A 24,480-nucleotide genomic window follows, 5' to 3' on the forward strand; every position below is an offset into this window, starting at 1 on the left:
AATGAGAAATTATGTTGTTTAACATGTATGAAAATAATTGAAACAAATAAAGTAAATTCGTTTCTTTTAAAAAATACCTGGATATTGTAGCTGAATCCTTCTATGATAAAGAATGTCATCAGATAAATACACCCAAGTTTGATTCCAAACAGATAAAGGTCTACTGATTGAAGCTGACAATAATAATGTTACAAATAATCGTCTGAGTTGCAAGCCTGTTCCTAACAGAGCAGCTTCTTTAATAGCTTCAACAAACTCATTATCATCAGTCAACAATCCTAATGCAGAACATGCTTCTTGAAATGTATCATAAGTAGTCCCATTAACTGTTCTAATGCTCTTAAAGCTAGTACACCCTCTTTGTACATTTAATAACAAACGCATATAAAATAATTCACCCGCAATTGGGGGAACAAAACTCAATCTACCGATTGAAAATCCCCTTTGTCTTGGTTTCCATTCCCTATTATCAACAATATAAACAAAATGCCGTGGGAACTCAACATATGTCAAATCTTTCCCTTCGGGATAGACCCTATTTGCTAACATCCAAGCTATAAACATGGTAACCAACTCCTTATTCCTCACAAGAATAGAACTTATAGTGTCACGATCATCAAAGATAATATGTTGCTAGTTTGGCAAATGGAAAGTTAACCTTTGAACAGATGGCCATCTATGATGAATATCATATGCAAAAATTCTCCATACAGACTCACACGGAGATAGATATCGACAATCAAAATACTCTTTAATTTCATCAAGAACACGAGTATTTTGGTTCCCAACATGAACATTGCTAACTGTGGCTGTAACACGATCAGGACCTTTGTTGACATATTTGAATAAATATTTAATCACATTTGACTTATTGCAAAACTCCAAATTGATGTGAGCACGATACTTCATTAAAAGCAAAGGATTATAAGGGACAACAAATCTATTATCAATCTGAACACCATAAGCTTCATATGTAACACCAAGATCACGACATCTGTAAATAGGATAACCTTCTTCATCAAAAGAAGTTTGTTCACTAAACCTCTTTGGATAAAATTTAGAACACCTACCATCACGCATACATGGAGAATTACACCTAAGTTGACCACAAGGACCATGAATCATAAATTTTGTTACCACATCATAAAGCTGAGGATATCTTGTAGGATTAGGAAGCTCAGCACATATAAGTTCATCTATTATCTCAGTTGATTGTAATCTTGACCTTCCATCAAGCCAAAGTACAATATGTGCATGTGGTAGTCCCCTCTTTTGGAATTCAATCGTATACATACCTAAATTAAAATGATAAACCAAAATTTGTAAACAACATTCACAACTAAACTTTTTAAAAATAATGTAAGTAACATTTATGCACCTGCATTAAGTGGCCCAAAGAAAACACCATCTTTTAAATCAATGAGTAAACACTTCAATTTTGCATGGAAAACTCGACACGAAATATCCGGACGATCAGCAATAGGAATACCATCAATACTTGTATATCTTTGAAATTCAGGCCAATTTGGATTGCAAGTCATTGTCATAAATAAATTCGGATAACCAAAATGCTTACAAATAGCCATTGCATCTTGACAATTGTTAAACATGTATCTTTTGCCACCAGTGAAAGAAGAAGGTAAAATAACTCTTGTACCTATTGATGAAGTTTCAATATCACCACGCTGCATAGCTTCTTCAATTCCGTTTAAAAATTCTCCGCGAATAGTATTTTGTTTTTGCCTTATCTCATAAAGCCTTTGTGACTCAACCATAGAGAAACTATCAACAATAAATTGTTGGAACAACCTTCTAGATTTGTGAATAATACTTTCTTCTATCTCTCTCATTTGCAAACGAAAACATATGAACTCACGCAATGAAACTTTTGTCCTTCTACCACGAATATTGATATTCTGAACACCTCTATAAGGTATGTTCTTTTCGAAACCATCTTCACCATAAGGAAAAAGTAAAGGATATTGCAATGGCCAATATAAAGGGTGAGTTTCATAAATTCGTCTCAATTGACCATCTACAGATCGAAGGATTATATCCCTTCCTTGATCAGAACTATCAAAATCACCAACTATTAAAGCAGCTATTTCATCACATGATGGAAAATTATAGACTCTCCGATCAGATCTCCTTTGACAAAATAATCTAAGAAAGTAAACTTCTGAAGGATGATACTCATGGAATTCTCGAACTCTTCGAAATGACTTTGCAATAACATTATGTTCATCAATCATTTGCAGCAATCGAACAATCAATTCTGTATCTATATCAAATGTATGACTGGCATAAAAAGAACATAAGAATCATAACAACACACATACATCTTAATTTTTTTTAAATTCAAAGTTTAAATAAAAATTAACACATACCTAAAAATACTTTGCCGATTAGTAACCTCGTGTGCCGTGTCATAAACATATAGTTGTGCAAACTTAGGCTTTTCGCCAGTGACGATTAGATTTTTGGCGGTTTATAATTTCTCAAATAAATTCTCGTTGTAAAGTATAGTTTCTAAACCAAACAATAATCCTTTCGTACAAAAAGTTGTTTGTCACTAGTACAAACCCCTAAAATTTATAAACCGAAGTATTGGACCTCGGGTCGTTCTCCCTAGGATTACAATGAAGTGTCTTGTTATTGGTTGTGAGTTATTTTGGGGTTTTTGATAAGAGGCATGAAAGTAAATGGCAATGAAAGTAAACTAACAACTATACAAAGCTCTTGGCAAGATATGAGAACTAGAAGTCCTATCCTAGTTATCCTTCTCAATTGTGATGGGAATTGTTCATTGCTCCCACTTAGTTAACCCTTACTAAATAAAGGAAAGTCAAGTGGATGAATCAATTTGGTTCCTCAAGTCCTAATCATTTCCTAAAGGAAAGACTAGCTTTAGAGGTATTCGAATCAATTAGCAACTTCTAATTATCAATCAACAAAGGAATTAGATAACTCAAGAGTCACTAATTACTCTACCTAGGCCAAGAGGGACAAAATCTATACTAAAACCCAACCAAGCATTTCATCAAACACTTGGAAGGCATAGAAGAAAAGCATAGTAAATCAACAACAAGAATAGAATCTAACAACAATTATTGCAAGGAAATTAACAACAACAATCAAGGAAATCACAATTATCATGAGTTTCCTCAAATTGCATTATTGAAATGAAACTAAAGAACAACAATCTATCCAAAACAAAATGAAGAATTACAATTATGAAAACACATAACTAGAAAGAGAGAGATGAGAAGATTGAGAATTGCTAAAGGAAAATTGAATCAAAGCATGAATTAAATCTAGATCTAAGAGGAGAGATTAACCTAAACCTAATCCTAATCCTAATTCTAGAGAGAAGTGAGAGCTTCTCTCTCTAGAAAACTAAACTAAAACTAATCCTAGTGAGTGTGTGAATGTATGAACATCTGTCCTCAATCCCCTTCAATCCTTGGCTTTTATGTGCATTTTGGCGCCAAAGTTGGTTGCTGAAACCTCTCCAAAATCGCCAGGCACGTGTTACATAAATGAAGTCATGTGCCATCATCGGCGCGTGCGCGCATGGTACGCGTGCGCGTCCTTGGCCTGTTTCGCAATGTGCGCGCGAGCGCCTAGTGCGCATACGCGTACATGGCCTGGATCAGCTCTTTTGGCTTTTAGTGCTTCTCTCCACTTGCATGCTTCCTTCCTTGCTTCCCTTGATCCATGCCTAGCCTATTTCAACCTGAGATTACTAGCAAACACATCAAGGCATCTTATGGAATCAAAGAGAAATTAGAATTCATCAAGATAAGGCTTAAAAAGCATGTTTTTGCACTTAAGCACGAATATGGGAGAGATAACAAAACCATGCTAATTCATAGGCTAAATGTGACAAAAGGTTATCAAAATACTCTAAATTCAATACACAACAAACCGTCAAATTGGGGTTTGTCAACCTCCCCACACTTAAACCTTAGCATGTCCTCATGCTAAAATAAGAAGGAACTAAAGGTTATGACATTTATTGAATGCAACTAAACTATATGAGTCCTATCTAAATGCAACTACCTAAAATAGATGCAAATGCTTAATTCAAACATCTCAATTCGCCAAGAGAGCATGTGTAAGCACAAGGGCTAGGCAATAGGAATTAATTCCAACCACAATTGTATTGAATTATCAACAAGAATTTAAACTTGCAGGAATATAGATAATATGGGTGAACACATGTGATTGAAATTTTGAACCCTCACCGGATGTGTATCCGCTCTACTCACTCAAGTGTTTAAGGGTCAATTCACTCAATTCTCTTCTAATCAAGCTTTCCAAAATTTGATTTTCTTCTAACAATCAACATTTATTCAATGCATGCATACATTCATCATGAGGTCTTTCATTTAGGTTGTAATGGGGTTAGGGTCAAGGTAGGCTCATTTATGGTTAAGTGGACTAGAATTTGAATCTTTGATTAGCATAGACTTCCCCACCTAACTATATAATGACCTATACAAGTTCAAACTATCCTAACTACCCATTCTTCACTTTTCTTACATAATCATGCATCCTTATTTGACTCATAACACCTATGCATTGATTCCTTTTTATTGACTTCACTTTGGGGCATTTTGTCCCCTTTTTATTATTTTCTTTCTTTTGTCTTTCTTTTTTCTATTCTCTCTTTTTTTTTCTTTTCATTTCTCTTTTTTTTTTCTTTTGTCAAACTATATACAAGAGTATCAATGCATAAGGTCTATTCATTTAATCAATACATGAGTATGTACCCAATTCCTAAACATGAAAGTGTACTACCCCTTTTATCCCATCCAATGTTCCCAAGCCTCACCAACTTTGAATAATAGACACTCTCACTAGCCTAGGCTAATCAAAGATCCAAACAAGGACTTTTATTGGTTTTTCGCCTTGAGCTTGTAATGTGCTATAATAAGAATAAGTTGGTTAAGCATAGGTTCAAAATTGGCTAACAATGGAGAATAAAAGGTTGGCTATTTGGGTAAGTGGCTAATAAAGTAATGGCCTCAATCACATAAATGCATAAATACAAGAAATAAATGGACATATAGAATCAAGCAAATCAAGGATTACAATCATAAAAAGAGAACAATTTCACACAAGAATGGAAAATAAGTGGTTATAAAATGTAACCACATCAATAGGCTCAAGTCTCACAAGCTTGTGTTCTTAGTTCAATACATGCTTCACAAAGTATGAAATCCAAGCAAGTTTTACCAAAAATTTTCCTTTCAATCAATTGGATTAATGCCCTATATTTAAACTTCTTGAAAAATTTCAATGTTTGACTAGGCATTGTTGTGATTGAAAAATCCAAAAAAAATTTACTTAGTTCACCTTTTCCTCTTTTTTTTTTCACTTTAAAACCAATTTATGCAAAAAGGGTGACTAAATATTTGCAATCCAAAATATGATTTCTAATCACAACCATAGCTAAAAGTAAAGATAAACAAGAATGTATAAAGAGGGAATCCAACTAAAAGTACGAAATCTAGCATCCAAAATATCTAAAAATATCCAAAAGCATCAAAATATCTAAAATCCAAGCATCAAAATAAAAGTATCCAAAGCAAACTAGAAGTGCATCAAAATATATACAAAATGTGCGAAATAAGATAACTAGGCTGAAAAGTTCACCGGTTCCCAAATAATGCTACCGGTGCCCTCCCCACACTTAAAACCAAGCATCGTCCTCGATGCTAAACCGGAGGATCAGTGGGAGGTACAACGATAGGCTCAGTCTCTGGCTGTGGAACCGGCTCCTCCTGAGTCGCTGGTGGCTCTGTAGTGGCAGGGGCATCCTGCTGAACCGGCGCCTCCGCAGCCTCCTCCTGATGATCCTGCTCATCGGAGGCCGGAGAGTCGGGAAGCGGGGGCAGCTCAAGGTCCTGGGCCACAAACATCTGGTCTATCCGATCCAGGCGGCGTCGGATATGGCGCTTCTCACGCTCTAAGAACCGGAAAAGACACTGGACTAGGAGATATGTAGGCTCAGGTGCTGCTGGCGGATCAGTGGATGATGAAGGAGCTGCAGCTGTAGAGGATGATGGGGCAGCTGTAGGGGATGATGGGGCAGCTGTAGGGGCCGAAGGTGAAGGTGTCCCCACAACAGCTCTGGCCCGAGAACGGCGTCTAGCGAGTGGCCTCTCGTGCACCCAACCACCCCAGGGAATAGTATCCTCCTTGTCATCATCATCAGGGGGCGGGGGTCGCACATCATCATCCAACCAAGGAACCTCAGCTAGGGCCGCCATACTCGTGACCAATGTAGGAAATGGAAGTAGGCCACGAATATGCGCCCGCCACATACACTGTCTGATCAGTCTAGGGAAAGAGACCTCCTTCCCCTCCATAACACACCCAATAAGTAGGAGCATCTCCATAGGAATCTCAGAGAAGTGGGTGGTGGGAAGGACATAGCAAGCAAAGATCATCTGCCAAGTCTTGGCCTCTCTGGTCAAATGAGTAAACAACATCCCTTTCGGCTTGGTATTGTTGGCATCCATAACCCAAGTAGCCTCTGGTAACCCAATGACAGTCCTGAGTGCCTCATAATCGAAGGTCATGCTGTGTATGGCTAACTCAGCCTGCTGGTGGGCACACAGCTCATCAGGGACATGGCGGCACTGTAGTGCCTCCCCAATGGCAGTCTCAGTGATCATAATCTCCATACCCCTCACCTGAACCGAATCCAATGTCGGACGGAAGAAGTTGCAGTAGAATTCCTTCACCCAGGATACATTGATATCCCCCAAATCCCGGTCAACAAAGTCAATACCCAAATCGATGATCCGACCGGAAACAGAACGTCTCACATCCATCGGGAGAAGTAGCTTCTTCTCAATGTTGAGCTTTGTAGTCCGATATTTAGAAAACCGGAGCTCACAGTAGAGATTAGGGAATTTATCCGGATTGGTGGAAGGTAACTGCTGATTTTCTTTGTCCACATCATTCAGTGGATTCTTGGCATAATTCTTATATGTGGAAGGAAGAGAAGGGGTAGAGTGTTTTCTCTTTTTGGAGGGAGTGGCTATGGCTTTGCCTTTGTCAGACATCCTGAAAAATATGATAGGATATGTAAGACATTTAGCATTTAACAAATAAAGCATGTTCAGGATACAATTGACAAAAAGAAACAACCATGATGTTGCAATGAATGTGCAAAAGTGAACAAATGAACCAAGAAAGCAAGTTTCATTAAAAGTAACAACTCATATTCAAAATGCAAGAATATCATCATAATTTTGAAAGAATTGTTAAAGAGTAAGCGGAAGTTAGGTGGTTAAAGAAATTAATGAGGTTAGAAAAGTGGATTAGTGATATGATGATGTCTAAGCATAATGAAAAGAAAAGTTGTGGCTCATGTTCACAAATATTGTGCAAATCCGGGAAATCAAAAGGAAAAGAAAGTTGCCCAAGTTTGAAATAAAGATCAAAATGAAACCAATTTCCTTGAAAATCGGACAGCATTCCGGCTTAAAACAGGACGTTCCCGGATAGCAAATGATCACAGTTAGCATAGCAAACAACAGCAAATAGTACAGCACCACTGATATGGGATTCAAGCAGCAAGAAATACACAAAAACAGTCCAAAAGCATCATACAACATCCAAATAGCAAACAGCAAATGAAGCACGAACGGAGCACTTATCAGGCCTAGAATCCTCTATCCAGCCCTAGCTACCTAACCGCAATTATTTCTATCTAACCTAACATACAAAATTTGAATATAACGAACTAACATACAATTGGACTAACTAACAGAAATTAAAGACTAACAGAAAAACAGAAAAAATTGAGTGGAACCTGGGAGCAGAGGAACGAGTAGTGGAGGAGAAATGGGGGAGAAATAAGGCTAGGCACTGCGCCGCCGTGAACGGTGGCCGGAAGGATGAGCGGCTGCAGTGATGGAGGTTCGGCCAGGAGAGAAAAAAAGAGAGGGAATGAATGAGAGAGAGAGAGAGTGAGAGGGGACAGAGCGGGAGGGGAGAGAGTGAGATGGGCTGCCGGCGGTGAAGACGGGGTGGTGGCGGAGATTGCTGCCGGCGTTGGGACGGTGGTGAGCGGGGAGGCAGAGGGAAAGAGAGAGAGAGAGAGGTGAGTGGAGGAAGGAGAGAATGAGTGGGGTTGAGTGTTTCGTGGTTGGCTAGGGGCGGTGGCCGGCGCTGCTACTATGACGGCGGTTGGGGGCGAGAGAGGAGGAAGAAGAAGATGGAGGTTTGGTGGTGTGCGCGACTGCGCAGTATACGTCGCGCATTAGGGTTATCCCTAATTTTGAATCGACGCGCGCGCGCACTCTGCGCGTCCGCGTTTATTAAGAAAACTCGGGGCCTACGCATGCGCGTAAGTTGCGCTTACGCGTAGATGAGCGGAATAAGAAGGGACGCGTGCGCGTACAGCGCGCGCACGCGTGCATGGGGTTGGGCTAGAGGCATAGAGTTGGCCCAACCCAGGCCTAACTCTCTGGAGAATGGCCTGGAAGTCGCGCAATCAGATCGGCGCGCACGCGGCATGTACGCGTCCGCGCGCAGTGAGAAGAATTGGAGATCCGCGCGTGAGCGGGTAGTGCGCTCTAGCGTGGGTGGCAGGACAGGTATGGGTGCGTGCGCGTTCAGTGCGCGCACGCGTGCATTAGATTGGGCCTGAGGCTTAGAGTGGGCTTGAGGCACGCCTAACTCTCGGGTCCTTGGCCTAGATTGGTGGCAGCACGCATGGACGCGAGCGCGGCAAGTGCGCGTCCGCGTACATTGTTAAGATATGAGATGGCGCGTTGGCGCGATATGCGCGCTCGCGCAGACCGAATTGGGCCTGGGGCTTAAAGCTAGCCCGGAGCCGGCTCAACTCTCTGGAGTTTGGCTCAAAAACCTGCAGCAGCGAATCGGCGCGGACGCGGCATGTGCGCGTCCGCGTGGATCGAGTTGGGCTCAAGGCATAATATTTGCCCAAGGATGGCCCAACTCTCGGGAGTGTGGCTCGTGGGGCATCCTCACAGGGACGCGTGCGCGTACATGGTGCGCTCGCGTCCACCCCTTTTTTTTATATATCAGAAACAAATTGCTAGGTGCTCCCCTTATTGTTCACAACTCTTATTCACTCAACCATCATACAATTCACAAAAATGCAATTTTGATATTATTCATCTACTACTAAACACAACATGTACATGACTAAGCTAACAATTAAATTGTACAAACAAATTTGTATGAAACATCTACCTACAATGGTAACTCAAATCACTTATTAAGTAAATGTAAAAGATTGGAAAGAGTTTACCATGGTGGGGTGTCTCCCACCTAGCACTTTTAGTTTAAGTCCTTAAGTTGGACATTTGAGAAGCTCGTTGTCATGGTGGCTTATGTTTATACTCATCCTTGAATCTCCAAGGATCCATGCTCCTCAATTGGTTGACAGAATTTCCAACCATTTTTATTGAGCTTGGGCAGATTTCTACCCAAAATACGAGTCCCCATATTTGGTCTTCACTTATCGAACCGGGATCCCATATCTTATTTTCGCATCCATCCGTTAGTTGAGTTCCATGATTTTGTCGGATGGGTAGTTGACATAAATGTGGTGGACACACAGAATTCTCTTTACTCCACCAATACTTCCTTCTAGATCCATACAAGGTGATCCTTGTCCCAACATCATCCCTATACCTTGAGGCCTTGACCTTAATGAGCTTAACACCTACTCACCAACCACTACACAACTCATTCTTACTTTTAATTCCACAAAGAGTTCTAAGTTGACCATCATTTTCAATCAAACCATATTCAGGTGAGAAATTAAAGCTTAGAGATAGAGATTTTACCCACTTAAATGTTGTGTTGGATGGTGACTTGGGAAGGAAGATTTCCCCACACTTAGACAATGCAAGATCTACCTCTTTGTGCTCATCTTTGGTTGTTTCCACCTCTTCACAAGCTTCTTTAAATTCAACCTTTTCCCTTTTTTGACATGACTCGGCGTTGACATTTTGTTTAATGGGAGGTGATTCAACTTCGGATAGGAATTCATCAATGAATGAAATCATCTCTTGATCAACCTCTTCATATTCTTCAATTTCGATGTACACCATGTCATCTTCATTCTCCGTGGGAGGTTGTACACACTCTTCTATAGTTTCAACTTCATGTCCATTGGGAGAGAATTCGATTGTAGATAGGAATTCATCCATGATTGAACCCATCTCTTGATAAGCTTCTTCCAAGTCTTCAATGATGGTATGCCTTGGAGGTTGCGCACCCTCCTCAACATCAAATTCAAACTTCTTGGAAAAGTGCTCCATGATGCTACATTCCCATGGACTTTCAACATCCCCTAGATCTTCAACCACTTCTTCCTTTTCTTCAATGATCATAGGCTCCTTCAATTGTTCCAACACAAATTTTGACTCTCCCTTTTCCACCGAGTTTTCCAACTTCTCCTTCATGCTTTGCTCTTCTCTTGACTTTTCACATGGGATCATGGGAGTACTTTGAGCATTCAAACATCGGTAGGCTAAGGTGGACACTACCTTGGTCAAGTTGGTTACAAACTCAAGAGTATCCCGTTTCATGGCTTCTTGTCCTTGGAGTAACAAAGTGAGAGAATCGTTTATTGGTGCTTGTGGTGGGTAGGAAGGTTCATCATTTTAGAGAGAGGGCTCATAATAGGAAGGTGGTTCTTCTTGGTGAGGTCGTGGAGATTGTGTGTATTGAGGTGGTTCTTGGTAGTGATCTAGATAGGGTTGTGGTGGTTCTAAAGGTTCTTGCTCATAATCGTCATAAGAATATGGTGTGGATGGTCGGTCATATGATGGATAAGGATTATAGGAAGGTGCTTGGTATGGAGAGGCTTGTGAGAATGGTTGCGGCTCATGTTGAGAATATGGTTCATAGGCATATGGTGGTGGTTCTTGAAAGTCACAAGGTGGTTCACCATAGCCATTGAATTGGTATGCATCACAGGATGGCTCTTCTTCATAGTGCATTGGTGGGGGTTGTTGCCATGAAGCTTGATCATATGCATATGCATCCTCCCACCTTTGATTGTTCCATCCTTGATACACCTCCTCGGTGAAGCTCTCATTACCTACAACACAATTGGAACCAAACTCATAGCCAAATTGAGAATTCATGGTGGAAAGGGAAAATAAAATTCTACACTAGCAAATAAGGCAAAAAGCAAGATATTTACACTATTCACATATGTACAACAACCAATAACACAACACCATTGCAAGTCCCCGGCAACGGCGCCATTTTGACGATTAGATTTTTGGCGGTTTAGAATTTCTCAAATAAATTCTCGTTGTAAAGTATAGTTTCTAAACCAAACAATAATCCTTTCGTACAAAAAGTTGTTTGTCACTAGTACAAACCCCTAAAATTTATAAACTGAAGTATTGGACCTCGGGTCGTTCTCCCTAGGATTACAATGAAGTGTCTTGTTATTGGTTGTGAGTTATTTTGGGGTTTTTGATAAGAGGCATGAAAGTAAATGGCAATGAAAGTAAACTAACAACTATAAAAAGCTCTTGGCAAGATATGAGAACTAGAAGTCCTATCCTAGTTATCCTTCTCAATTGTGATGGGAATTGTTCATTGCTCCCACTTAGTTAACCCTTACTAAATAAAGGAAAGTCAAGTGGATGAATCAATTTGGTTCCTCAAGTCCTAATCATTTCCTAAAGGAAAGACTAGCTTTAGAGGTATTCGAATCAATTAGCAACTTCTAATTATCAATCAACAAAGGAATTAGATAACTCAAGAGTCACTAATTACTCTACCTAGGCCAAGAGGGACAAAATCTATACTAAAACCCAACCAAGCATTTCATCAAACACTTGGAAGGCATAGAAGAAAAGCATAGTAAATCAACAACAAGAATAGAATCTAACAACAATTATTGCAAGGAAATTAACAACAACAATCAAGGAAATCACAATTATCATGAGTTTCCTCAAATTGCATTATTGAAATGAAACTAAAGAACAACAATCTATCCAAAACAAAATGAAGAATTACAATTATGAAAACACATAACTAGAAAGAGAGAGATGAGAAGATTGAGAATTGCTAAAGGAAAATTGAATCAAAGCATGAATTAAATCTAGATCTAAGAGGAGAGATTAACCTAAACCTAATCCTAATCCTAATTCTAGAGAGAAGTGAGAGCTTCTCTCTCTAGAAAACTAAACTAAAACTAATCCTAGTGAGTGTGTGAATGTATGAACATCTGTCCTCAATCCCCTTCAATCCTTGGCTTTTATGTGCATTTTGGCGCCAAAGTTGGTTGCTGAAACCTCTCCAAAATCGCCAGGCACGTGTTACATAAATGAAGTCATGTGCCATCATCGGCGCGTGCGCGCATGGTACGCGTGCGCGTCCTTGGCCTGTTTCGCAATGTGCGCGCGAGCGCCTAGTGCGCGTACGCGTACATGGCCTGGATCAGCTCTTTTGGCTTTTAGTGCTTCTCTCCACTTGCATGCTTCCTTCCTTGCTTCCCTTGATCCATGCCTAGCCTATTTCAACCTGAGATTACTAGCAAACACATCAAGGCATCTTATGGAATCAAAGAGAAATTAGAATTCATCAAGATAAGGCTTAAAAAGCATGTTTTTGCACTTAAGCACGAATATGGGAGAGATAACAAAACCATGCTAATTCATAGGCTAAATGTGACAAAAGGTTATCAAAATACTCTAAATTCAATACACAACAAACCGTCAAATTGGGGTTTGTCAGCCAGCATTAGGCAGCAAACTACCAATTCTGTGATAATTTTGTCCAGTCACAATAAACTGTGGCGGACCACTCCCATCATTGATAGAATTAAGAATTTTACCCCCAAATGAGGTGAAAGCGAACATACTGTTGTATGAACGTATATTCTTTTGGAAATGTCGGCTTTTGGCATCAATACCGTTAATTAGTTCAACTAGTAAATCAGGTGCTCGCTCCAAAAACGGTAATTGAACTTTACCTTTAGCACAGCAAATTGTAAAAACAGGTTGCCCTTGTCTTGAATCTTTCTCTAGTCGTTCTAAATACCAAAAAGAAGCTCCACACGTGGAACATGTGCAATCACAATCTCCAATATCAAGACAATCTAAAGAACCAATGTATGATGTAAGATTGGTTTATTTAAAAAAATTTAAACTTAAAAAAAGTAAAAATGTCATACTAAAGCACTTACTACTTGTTATTATTACCCTTTATACTAAAAAAAACTGCTTTTAAACAAAATTTACATTTAATAATTTTTAAAAGTATAGTTAAATAGTTAGAAGTTGTTATTGTAACTTTATTTGCAAGAAGAAGTATATATTTCTTTGTTAAAAAAGCTGTTTTAGAAAAGAAATTATCTAAAAAAAATTTATATTTTTCTAAAAGATATATTAAAGAAGAATTTGTTTTAAACAACTTATGATATAAGATTGGTTTATTTTTTAAAAAAAAATTAAGAGTCTAAAGCACTTGTTGCTTGTTATAATTACCTAAAAAAAACTGCCATTGAAAAAAAATTACATTTACCCATTTTTAAGAGTACATAACTTTCTAAAAAAACTTCATATATTTTTCTAAAAGATATATTAAAGAAGAATTATTTTTAAAACAATTTAGATATAAGACTGGTTTATTAAAAAAAATTAAAAAGAGTAATTAAAAATATAAGACTAAAACACTTGTTGCTTGTTATGATTACCCCTTATGCTTAAAAAAGTTGCTTTTTAAACTTTGTTTGCAAGAAAAACTTTTTCTTTCTTAAAAAAGTTGGTTTAAAAAAGAAATTCTCGAAATAGTTAGAAGTTGTAACTATAACTTTGTTTTTTAAGAGCCAAACTATAACTTTGTTTTTTAAGAGCCAATGAGTAATAGCTCAAATGGCATAGTCTCTCCATACTCAAATAAGATGTTGCAGGTTCGAGTCTCCTATCTTTGATAAAAAAAAACTTTGTTTTTTAAGAAAAACTGTCTTTCTTAAAAAGGTTGTTTTTGAAAAAAAATTCTCTAGAAAACTCCTTATATTTTCCTGAAAGATATATTAAAAAAGAATTTTTTTTAAAATGATTTATGATGTAAGACTGGTTTAATTTTTTCTTTTAAAAAAAGAAAAATTTTAAAAAGAATAAAAATATTAGACTAAAATACTTGCTACTTGTTATGATTACACTTTATACCTTAAAAAATGCTTTTAAAAGAATTCCGTTTAAAATTTTAAAAATATAATTAAATAGTTAGAAGTTGTTACTATAACTTTGTTTTTAAGAAAACATTTTTCTCCTTAAAAAGGTTGGTTTAGAAAAAAAAATTCTGTTGCAAAACTTCTTATATTTTTCCAAAAGATATATTAAAGTAAATTTTTTTAACCAATTTATTATGTAAGACTGGTTTATTTAAGAAAAAAGAAAAACTTAAAAAAGGTTAAAAATGTAAAACTAAAACACTTGCTGCTTGTTATGATTATCCTTTATGCTAAGAAAAGCTGCTTTTAAAAAATAGTTTACATTTAATAATTTTTAAAAATATAATTGAATAGCTAGAAGTTGTTATTATAACTTTGTTTGCAAGAAAAATTATTCTTTCTTAAAAAGTTGGTTTAATAAAAAGATTATCTAAAAAAACATATTTTTTTTAAAAATATATTAAAAAAGATTTTTTTTTAAACAACTTAAGAGATAAGACTGGGTTATTTAAAAAAAAATAAAAAATTTAAAACACTTGCTATTTGTTATGATTACCCAAAAAAAGCTGCTTTAAAAAAAATTACATTGTTAAAATTTTTAAAAATATATAACTTTGTAAAAAACTACTTATATTTTTTTAGGAAATACATTAAAGGTGATTTTTTTAAAAAAAATATATTAAAAAAAAATTTGTTGACACTGTTGAAAAAGATGTTAAAAAAAATAAATGGAAGAAAAGTTAGCTAGACTTATGTTAACATATGAATTAAAAATAATTTAAAGTTAACCATAATTAATTTAAAAAAAGGTTGAACCTAAGTATAACTTAAAAAGATGAAAAAATTGAATAACCTAACCTTGCATTTCACTTTGTGCAAATAATGGATGATCAGCAGCAACATCATCAACAGGTGAAATACTGATAGAAGGATCTAAAATATCTAGTAATTCTTCTACAATTTCAAACCAAACAAAAATGAAATCAAATCACACAAATCAACACTATAAAATTATTTATCATTTCTTATAATAATACCGTGAATAATATTGAATATAGTTATGACAACTAAATAATTTATCTATATTGAAGTAACAATAAAGTTAACCAATAAACAGGAGAATTACAAACAACATATATTCCATTAAAAGTAACACATTCTATGAAATAAACGTAAAACGTATAAACATTTACCATAATTAATTCCAGTAGCTTTATCTCCAAGTTTCCTTTTAGCAACTAAGAACGAACCAGCCATGGATAGAAGAAATAAATAGGAAATAAAAGTAAAACCAATCAACTTATATTAATAACTATGACCGACTCTAACCTAGTAAAAAGAAGGACAACACACCTTTTATATTCCCAGATTTCAATGCTTTCTTCCTTTTCAAAATGTTAATTCTTTTCAACCTCGAAGCCGCAGCATTGGAAGACATGATTTTAAAGGAAATAAAAGACAGCAATCTACAAAAAGACAAAATGACGCATCATTTTATACGTAATCGAGAAGACTGTTGAATCACACACACACTTGCTCTGTATACTTATATACGTAACACAAAAAGGTTGAGATATAAATCAATAGGAACAAAAAATAGTATATAAGCACAAATACAAAAGGATAGTAGCAAATTTGCAATAGAAATGAAACATTCGATCAATTACAATACAATCAAATGAGACTATTACATTGAAATTTACTGTAACCATATGATATGTTGAATTAAAACACATGTTCAAAGACAATTATGGAGCATAACAACTAATCATGAACAACACAAATGAATAAAAGACAGCATACGAAAAATACAAAAGAATTAAGACTAATGAAGCTATTTCCTTCCATTAATATTATAAAATTCACTACACTTGCTTGCTTACATTCACAAAAGTGACATTATAATTCCACACTCTGACTATAACCTATGTCCTTCTAAATACATGACAATATGTCCAATCTTTAGCAAAGTACATTTGAAATTAACACATACCCTTCCTAATTCAAAAAAGCATAACAATACTTACAACAGACCAACCAAAACACAAAAACATGAAAGGATAAGGTGTGACTCTCCTAACAGTTGGACATGTCTCAAAAAAAAAAGGACACACTTCAAATATAAGTCAGCATGAGAAATATGAAATCTAATTCGGAATTTAAGTCATATAACCCTAATAAAGCTGCTAACTTCAGCTAAATAACTATCCATCCAAATTATCTTCAATCTTGATCATATTTGATGAAGGACCAACAGTTTCCTCCAAGGCTTTCTGAAAATCTGATTCAAGGTTTCTCTTTACTTTGGAACGCACAACATCATTGCAAATAAAAGAAACATCAGTGTTGTCCGAATTATCCAGAAGATGAGATAGGAAGTCCTAGACAGATAAAAAAATAGAAAACAACACAACCAATGAATAAAAAGAGAAAATGGAATGCAATAATAAATTGAATAAGAGATTTGATTCAATAGAAAATTTAGACTGTGTGACCTGAGTTTCTTCAACACCTGAGTTGAGCAATGAGCCAACTTCATCACTAAAGACCTGATTCTCATCATTATCGCCAGAAACTTGAGGAACAACAGATTTCCTATTAGCGTCCATATCTATCGAAATGTCATCAAGACCAGGAACACTTTCATCCTTATCCAAGACTGAAAGCTTAACATCTTTTGAAGTAGGCTGTGTATAAGAGGGTTCACCTATGTCCAAACCAATCCCAGGAACATGTGCATCCTTCGATAAAGAATGAAAGAAGAAACACTCAAGCAAGAGCAATGTAATAAAAAAAATAAAAGAATCAAAGAATAAAGAAAAAGCAAAGAAGAATAAAAAAGAATAACCTTGACAGGTGTCACTTCGTTCTCATTCTCAGCAAGCTCAAACATAGAAATAATAGTTGGGTCATCACATATCCTTTTTACACGAAAGGTTCCAAAGTATTTGTCTATACCAAGGGACTTGGTATCTACTTTTAGTAAAACTTTTTTACCCTCTAAAGTTTTAAATGTAATAGAATAGCTATCTCCACACAGAACCTATAAGGATAAAATCACAGAGGTCACCATCTACGTCATAATGAATAATATCATAAAAAATGATAACTATTTATAGCTCAACATTTAGATGGACGTAAAAAATTATACGTACAGTTGACTCCTTTTGGACTTCATTAAAAAGGTCAGCACATGCTTTTTTAAGCAAATAAGCTGTTTCACGATCAAACAAAACGAATATGCCTTGTCCAGTATGATCAGAAACTGCTACTTTAAGTCTGAACCTATAACAATATCACGATAAAATAGAAAAATTAATAAAAAACCTTGTTAGAATTTAAGTAAACAAAAAGAGCAAGAAGTAATAATTTAAAAAGCTACAAATTATGAAAATAGAAACCTTGGAATCACATTTGTCACATGATGCATGCAAACATCACAGAAATAGACCCCAGACTCAGGATAAACTGCCTTTCCACACACACAAGTGGAATACCACCAACAGCCCTCTTCAACAATATCAGTGATAGTACCCATAATAACAAAACTCCCATCCTGCATACCATGCACAACAGAACACCACGTGAAGGAAAAAAATAATCTAATCGAGAAAAAAAAATTAGTTAAAACCACCTTCAAGTATATTCAAACATAAGAGGGCAGAATGAAAAAAGTAAAAATTTATAAACCTCTTTGTTATCATGTAATTGATCTATTGTGGATCGCCTAGTTAGGCGCATGAAGTCATCCTCCAATGAAACGGATTTTCCCTCATTCGCAATGAATAAAGGTTGAGTGCCATTAATTCCTTGTTCGACCATGCTAAGATTTAATAAATACTATTCAGTTTCACATCAACAGAATAAAATAAAAACAAAGAAAGGACCGCAACATAGAGATAATTTGGGAGGGATAACACAAACCTTTTTCGAAAATCAATAACTTCTGACAAATCAGGATTAAAGTAAATTTTTGTTGCTTTCATAACATTCTGGAGACCAGGTTGACCTATGGGCAATAAAAGAATGTCAACAGATCTAAAGATCAGGATAACATAACCGTACACATAATAAGATAACATTCAGTTATAACACCTCGAAAAAGTTTAATCTTAGCAAGTTGAACAATGACAACCGGTTGCTCAACATAACCAGAAGCAAGAAAATCATTTAACTGGTCCACGTACTCTCCAAATAATGCGCATCGCAGCATCATCCTACACATGAAAAAAAGGAAAACTCAGTAGAAGCTTTTTTCAGAATGGAATCCAATACAAATAAATATAGAAACAAAAACAAAGGATGAGAGCAACTTACTTTTGTGAAGAAAGTTCGACAACAACCATCTTAACCGTTTTACCATCCCTGTCATAGTTTTTCTCTTCCCCAACCAATGTCAAAAGACCAATTACATCTACATTGATATGTTAATAGGAGTAAAAAAGATGTAAGAAAGAATTTTCAGAAGAAAAGAAACTGAAGAAGTAACTGAAAGACACGAGGCCAAGACTCACCAACTAAATAGTCATGATCCTGACTCATTTGCAATATGTCTTCAAAGGGATATATAGAAAAACAAGACTTGGGTATTATATCATCAGGAATTGTTGTCACTGTTGTACGAAATAGAAAAATGAGTTTGAACTCATGCTTTGTAGCTCTATAAGAGCCTTGGTTTGAAACAACAGCAAAATAACTCATCTTATAACAACTGCCTTCAAGAAGATGATCTTTAAATTTGTGTATTAGTTGCTTCCTTATAGTGGCCTGGATTTTGGTAGACTATGAACATCCAAAAGAACAAAAACATACAACTCATCAAAAACGAAAATAAAAGCACAACAAAAAAATATGGAAAAATTAATAAGAAGAAACTGAGTATATGAACACAACAGATAAAAAGAAAAGATCAACCGCTCACATTTTCATCAACCAGAATAAGTTCCATTGAATTTGGAACATCTGCATTACCAAAGCTAGGTACAGTCCAAGCCCTTAGTACCCTGACTTTGATCCTCCAGGCCTCACGTGGAGGAATGATCTTACTGATAGGATCAAAAGGAGGACTCATTGCAAACAATCAAATCTCAATATCACACTTACGAAAGGCAGAACAAACTCAACAAAGAACAAACAATAGAAAAGAGAGTAGAAAGTCAGAGAAGAGATGGGGGTTAGAGAATGATGTGCACAATATCGAAGAGAGGCAATAGCCTTTTATAGGCAAAAACTAAACAACAACTCAACATTTGAATTCAAAAATTTTGCGATAGTGGAGGGAAATCAGCATTGCTTACCATTTGAAATCTTCCTCATATCCAGGGATGATAACATCAACCATTCCACCCCTTCTCTCAAACATCAAATCAACCATCACCTTCACTCCTGTTCTCAACCTTACCTTTTATTAGTAGCTCTAGTTTTTAGTTTAGCTCTATAGGAAGAAAGAAAAGTAAAAAGATGAAAAGAACAAAGGAAGAGAATGTCGTAATCTATCTAAAAGAATAATATATTGTAATATTATATACCAACTAACATGACATGAACAGCATTCCAACTGACATCAAGAAGAAAAAAAAAGTAAAAATGCATACCACACATCACAATCTCCTACCTAAACTATGAAATCAGCTCCAAATTCAGAAACATCACTATTCATCAGAATTCAATTAAATGAATGAACATAAACCCTAAAATGGGACAAGTTCAGTATAATTATACATAAACAATTTAATAGTAAGAAGAAGATATAAATAAACAAATAATCGAATACATGTATTATGGTTCATTACAAAAACATGGATACAAACAATTAAATAGTAAGAAAAACAAAATCTTACTTTGAATTGATGAAAGTAAGAAGATGACGGCTGTCACTATGTTGCCATGAGTCTCCATATCCAACAGCCACGCCAATTGCTTGCCCTAAGTAATATGTTTTGTATATAAATAATCAATTTAAGCTAAATGTTATCCTGAACCTTCTATTGGGCTTATAACAAGTGTTGGATACCCACAAAAAAATTTTGAAAAGTGGCCCAAAAATAAATACATTGAATACAGGTTCTCATTGACTAAGAATATACATTGAATTCTTTAACTTACTGAACCCCTTATATATTAGGTGAAGAATTAGTTTCAAGGTAATAGATAGAGTTGTAGCTCTCAAATCAAACAGTGGAATAGAAGCATGTGATTCATTCTTGCTTTTTATTTTTAGTCTGCAGTTTTGCCCAAAAAAAAGCAAAGAAAGGAAAAGGTGGATTGGAATTTGGAAGCAGCAATAATGATAAATACCTACCCCTTTTACCAACAAAGAATCAGAATTTAAAAGTATTTTATTTTTTAGAAAAATCAAAATTTTGAGAAAATGCCATGTAAGCACTAACTCTTCCAAGTTTACTAGTATAGAAAGATTAGTTTAATTGGTTCAAACAAAACATCACATATGATTATTATTCCCTTGAAAGAAATACAAAAAAGGAAAACATAATAAAGAACGCATGCCCAAACATGTGAAATTTGTCTTTTTGGTTGAACCCATGCCCTATTTGATTTTAACTTTGCCATGTCTCACAATTCAGTTTTAGGATAAATAGGAAAGAAAAAAGGACAAGGAAAGAAAAAACCAAGACAAAATCCTATCTAATACATGATGTAATCTGTAGAGCCCATTATCAATAGATTTCTTGCAAGATGGGGCGCCCTCCTTTTTCCCCTCCCTACTGCTATCATACTCCTCTTTCACTTGAGAATTTTTATTTAAATAAATATTAAAAATTTTATTTCTCAAACTACGCATAAATTTAAATCTGCGCTAAAATGCGCAGGGTTCGTTTTACATGGCCCCCCATATAATAAACTTCCAACTCCATTTCACATGGAGCATTGGTGAAATGGCACTTCTGGCACGACGCCCGCAAATTGGGCCAATTCAGACCTAGCATTGGAAAAGTAGGAGTAGCTTTCACGCTTTTTAATTTTAATATGGAAAACAGATTAGTGTAGGATAGCGTTATGGAGAATATGCGTGTTTTACTTGTGTTTGATATCAGTAAACAACTAGTCGGATGGTACGAGTTCAACAAGACTAATCAGGTAGTTTAATTTTATGGGACAAAATGGACGGTCCGAGTTATCCCTCCCTCGTCACGTGTCGTATGCGCATTGCTCCCCACAACAGTGCCCTTAAACCCAACATACCCCCTTTATTGTATGTATACCCACCCTTTGAAATTAGTTTTATTTTCATCCCACCCAACATTCTCTCTTCTTCTTTATCTAATTCTTCTTCTTCTTCACACAACTCTTTGAAAAAAATTTAAAATGCCAAAAAAATAAAAATCTAGAGATATTGATTGTCTTGAACTTTATATTATAAAATATCTTAACCATCTTGATTATATAAGTTTATTTATTAATTTTTTATATATATTTTAGAATTATAATTATTATTATTATTAAAAATTTAATTATAATTATTGTTGTTAGTAGTTCTAACCTAAACATATATCAGTGATGTTATTATTATTGTTGTTGTTGTTATTGTTGTTGTTAGAAATTTAATTATTATTATTATTATTATTATTATTATTATTATTATTATTATTATTATTATTTATTAAAATTTAAGAATATATGTTTAAATAATTGTTAGAAATATATATATATATATGTAAATATAGTTAGAAAATATTTTAATCAATGATAATATTTGAGTTAGACTAGTATGATAGATTAATAAAAAATAAATGTTTAAAATTTTTGTAATACGTTTAGAAAATATAATTAATTAATTAACTTTTATAATTGATTTTAGACATTATAACTTTATAAATTATAGTAATTTTTTGTAACAATAAATAATTTAAATCGATGTATAATTTTTTGGAATAATGTTGATGATTTTGAATAATAATTATTTGTTTATTGTTAGCTTTTTAATTGACATAAATACGTTGTTGTAAGTGAGGTTTTAATATTACAATGGAACATTAGTTAGATAAGAATTGGAAGTATCTATTAGTTGTTATTATTAGTAATAAGTTAGAAATAATATTTTGGATAAATTAGTTGTTCTAGTTAAAAAATTATTATATTTTAGTAGTGAATTAGTAATTGTTAATGATTTGACTAATAATTTATGTTTTTGTAGAGTTCACGGATGTTGACATGTGATCACCTTGTCCCTCCGAATCATACAATAATAGGGTGGAGGAGCATTTACGATTTACTGGTTTTTATCATGCATCTCAGATTGGAATAGTCCAATGTCAGAAAGCACTAGTAAATGCTCTAGTCGAAAGGTGGCATCCAGACACACATACCTTTCACCTTCCGGTTGGTGAATGTGTTGTGACACTAGAAGATGTGGCTATAATTCTTGGTCTTCCGACGGACGGTCTTCCACTCACAGGGATGACTATGAGTAATTTTGAAGTCTTAGAGGCGGAGTGTTTACACCAATTCGGGGTTGCACCGAGAAAGTCAGATTATAGAGAAAGCGGCATAAAACTGACGTGGCTTCGGGATCTAAAAGAACGATTACAGTTGACTGATGAAAACAGTATATAGAGGTATATGAAGTGCCACATTATGTTGTTGATCGGTACGATATTGTTTGGAGACATGTCTGGGGCATCTGTGCACTGGAAGTTTCTGCCTTTGCTTCGTGATTTTGGCAGTATCGGACAGTACAATTGGGGATCGGTATGCCTAACACACCTGTACAGGGCGTTATGTAAGGCATCTTGTTTTGACTGTAAGGAGATCGATGGTCCACTAACACTTCTGCTCGCTTGGGCTTGGATCCGCCTGCCATATCTAGCACCGGTTCCTAGGGAATCCCGTAGATTGTCGCTTGCAAACAGGTAACATTATCTTAAATATATTCCGTATCTTAATATTTAGAAACCAGTTGTGTTAATGAAATAAGTCATATTAGGTAACGTAACTGGGAGCGTGGAGACTGACGCTTTAGATATCTTACACTTGCCTAACACACATGTCTAAATTTAACACACATGCCTTGGATGATCTTCAGGGTTGATCTGCCACGTCGTAGCGCTAATCGATTCACTTCGTCTGTGTTCAAAAAGGCTGCCAAGAAATGCAAGAATCTTGTGAAAGATGTAAAGTGGACAATGAGAAAGTAGATGTTGTGTAGTTAATATTTTCTATGTATCAGTTAACTTTTCTAAGTATCAATTAACTGTTCTATGTATCACTTACTATGCATGACCTGGAGTACTTGGACAAGTTATAATGTTTCAAATGTCATTAATGTTTTGGACAAAATTTAAAGTCGCATATGTCATAGAGTAGATTGATATAAGTTACAATGTTTCAAATAGCATAATATATAATTCTACTGAGCATTAATTTCGGCACTTGCACCAACTGACTGACGGCATCTACTACGGTTGTGTCCCTCAATCCCACATTGCCTACATTGCTGTGGACGATGCAACATTCGTGTGTCCATCTCGTTCAAGAAGCACGCCATCCTGGGACAACCTTTGGTAACGCGTCTTAGGTACGGATTCGGTACAAATCGTGGTCCGTTGTATGCAGGCCATGTAGTAGGATTCCCTAGTGGCCTAAACCTAGCTCGGTAAACCCATCAAACTTGGTCCATCTTATACACATCATGCACATACACTTGCCAATCTAGTCGTTGATTTGCACAATATGCAAAGACATGTCGACACGAAATCTGGTCCACCTGGAACTCACCATAGTCACATCGGTGCCGACGGAGATCGATGGCATACTCCAGTCTACTTGGCATCTCACGTACTTTAAAGACCTCATTCTGCCTGTCGAAGCAATTAACATGGATGTTCCCTGATGCAAGTTGGGTTGCATGCAATTTTGAGGTCAAAAGATCAGAAAAAATATGGCCAGCATTAATCCGAGCCTTTGCCTTGGCTCTTTCAGGTGAACAACTCGTTAAGCATGTAGAATGTTGCTTTGACAGGTGCAGTGATGGAGAGATTTCATGAATCCTTCAAGACTGAGTTGATGCATTCGACTAGATTCGTCATCATGTGACCCCATCGATAGCCACCATCAAATGCCAACGTATACTATTCGTGGGGATTGAGTTTAACCAGTTAGTGTAAGTCTCGCCCCGTTCTCTTAAACGCTGGTAACACACTTCGTACTCATGCATCGTTCTCGAATATCCTACACAATAACAAAAAATAAACAAAAAAAAAGTATGACAAACACTTATTGAAAGTAACTCTGTTGATAACGAACTTCGAATTACTCAATGTTAC

General features: G+C 35.7%; 2 protein-coding genes across 2 annotated transcripts; both read right to left on the reverse strand.

The window, feature by feature from the left end:
- Positions 1 to 633: 633 nt before the first annotated feature.
- Positions 634 to 2,430, reverse strand: LOC112709310 (uncharacterized). Its single transcript, XM_025761205.1, has 3 exons — positions 2,414 to 2,430; positions 1,379 to 2,298; positions 634 to 1,295 (listed from the first exon to the last, which is right to left on the reverse strand). The coding sequence occupies exons 1-3, from the start codon at positions 2,428 to 2,430 to the stop codon at positions 634 to 636; spliced, it is 1,599 nt and encodes a 532-aa protein (XP_025616990.1).
- A 13,586-nt stretch (positions 2,431 to 16,016) lies between these two features.
- Positions 16,017 to 20,127, reverse strand: LOC112711209 (replication protein A 70 kDa DNA-binding subunit A). The gene is made up of 11 exons (XM_072201898.1): positions 19,119 to 20,127; positions 18,712 to 18,979; positions 18,515 to 18,611; positions 18,293 to 18,414; positions 18,122 to 18,206; positions 17,888 to 18,020; positions 17,599 to 17,753; positions 17,353 to 17,482; positions 17,046 to 17,240; positions 16,693 to 16,938; positions 16,017 to 16,578 (listed from the first exon to the last, which is right to left on the reverse strand). Exons 1-11 carry the CDS (start codon positions 19,266 to 19,268, stop codon positions 16,402 to 16,404), a joined length of 1,758 nt encoding a protein of 585 aa, XP_072057999.1. The 5' UTR covers positions 19,269 to 20,127; the 3' UTR covers positions 16,017 to 16,401.
- Positions 20,128 to 24,480: the final 4,353 nt, after the last annotated feature.

This window comes from Arachis hypogaea, chromosome 9 (assembly GCF_003086295.3).
Source record: "Arachis hypogaea cultivar Tifrunner chromosome 9, arahy.Tifrunner.gnm2.J5K5, whole genome shotgun sequence".
NCBI classification, from domain to species: domain Eukaryota; kingdom Viridiplantae; phylum Streptophyta; class Magnoliopsida; order Fabales; family Fabaceae; genus Arachis; species Arachis hypogaea.

Coding starts and splice junctions, on each gene's coding strand:
- LOC112711209 (XM_072201898.1), bottom strand. CDS start 19,268: ATGAGTCCTCCTTTTGATCCTATCAGTAAGATCATTCCTCCACGTGAG. Junction 18,415..18,514: donor GTCGAACTTTCTTCACAAAA/GTAAGTTGCTCT, acceptor TTTCATGTGTAG/GATGATGCTGCGATGCGCAT. Junction 16,939..17,045: donor ACGAAGTGACACCTGTCAAG/GTTATTCTTTTT, acceptor TCTTTATCGAAG/GATGCACATGTTCCTGGGAT.
- LOC112709310 (XM_025761205.1), bottom strand. Junction 1,296..1,378: donor CTTTGGGCCACTTAATGCAG/GTGCATAAATGT, acceptor ATTTTAATTTAG/GTATGTATACGATTGAATTC.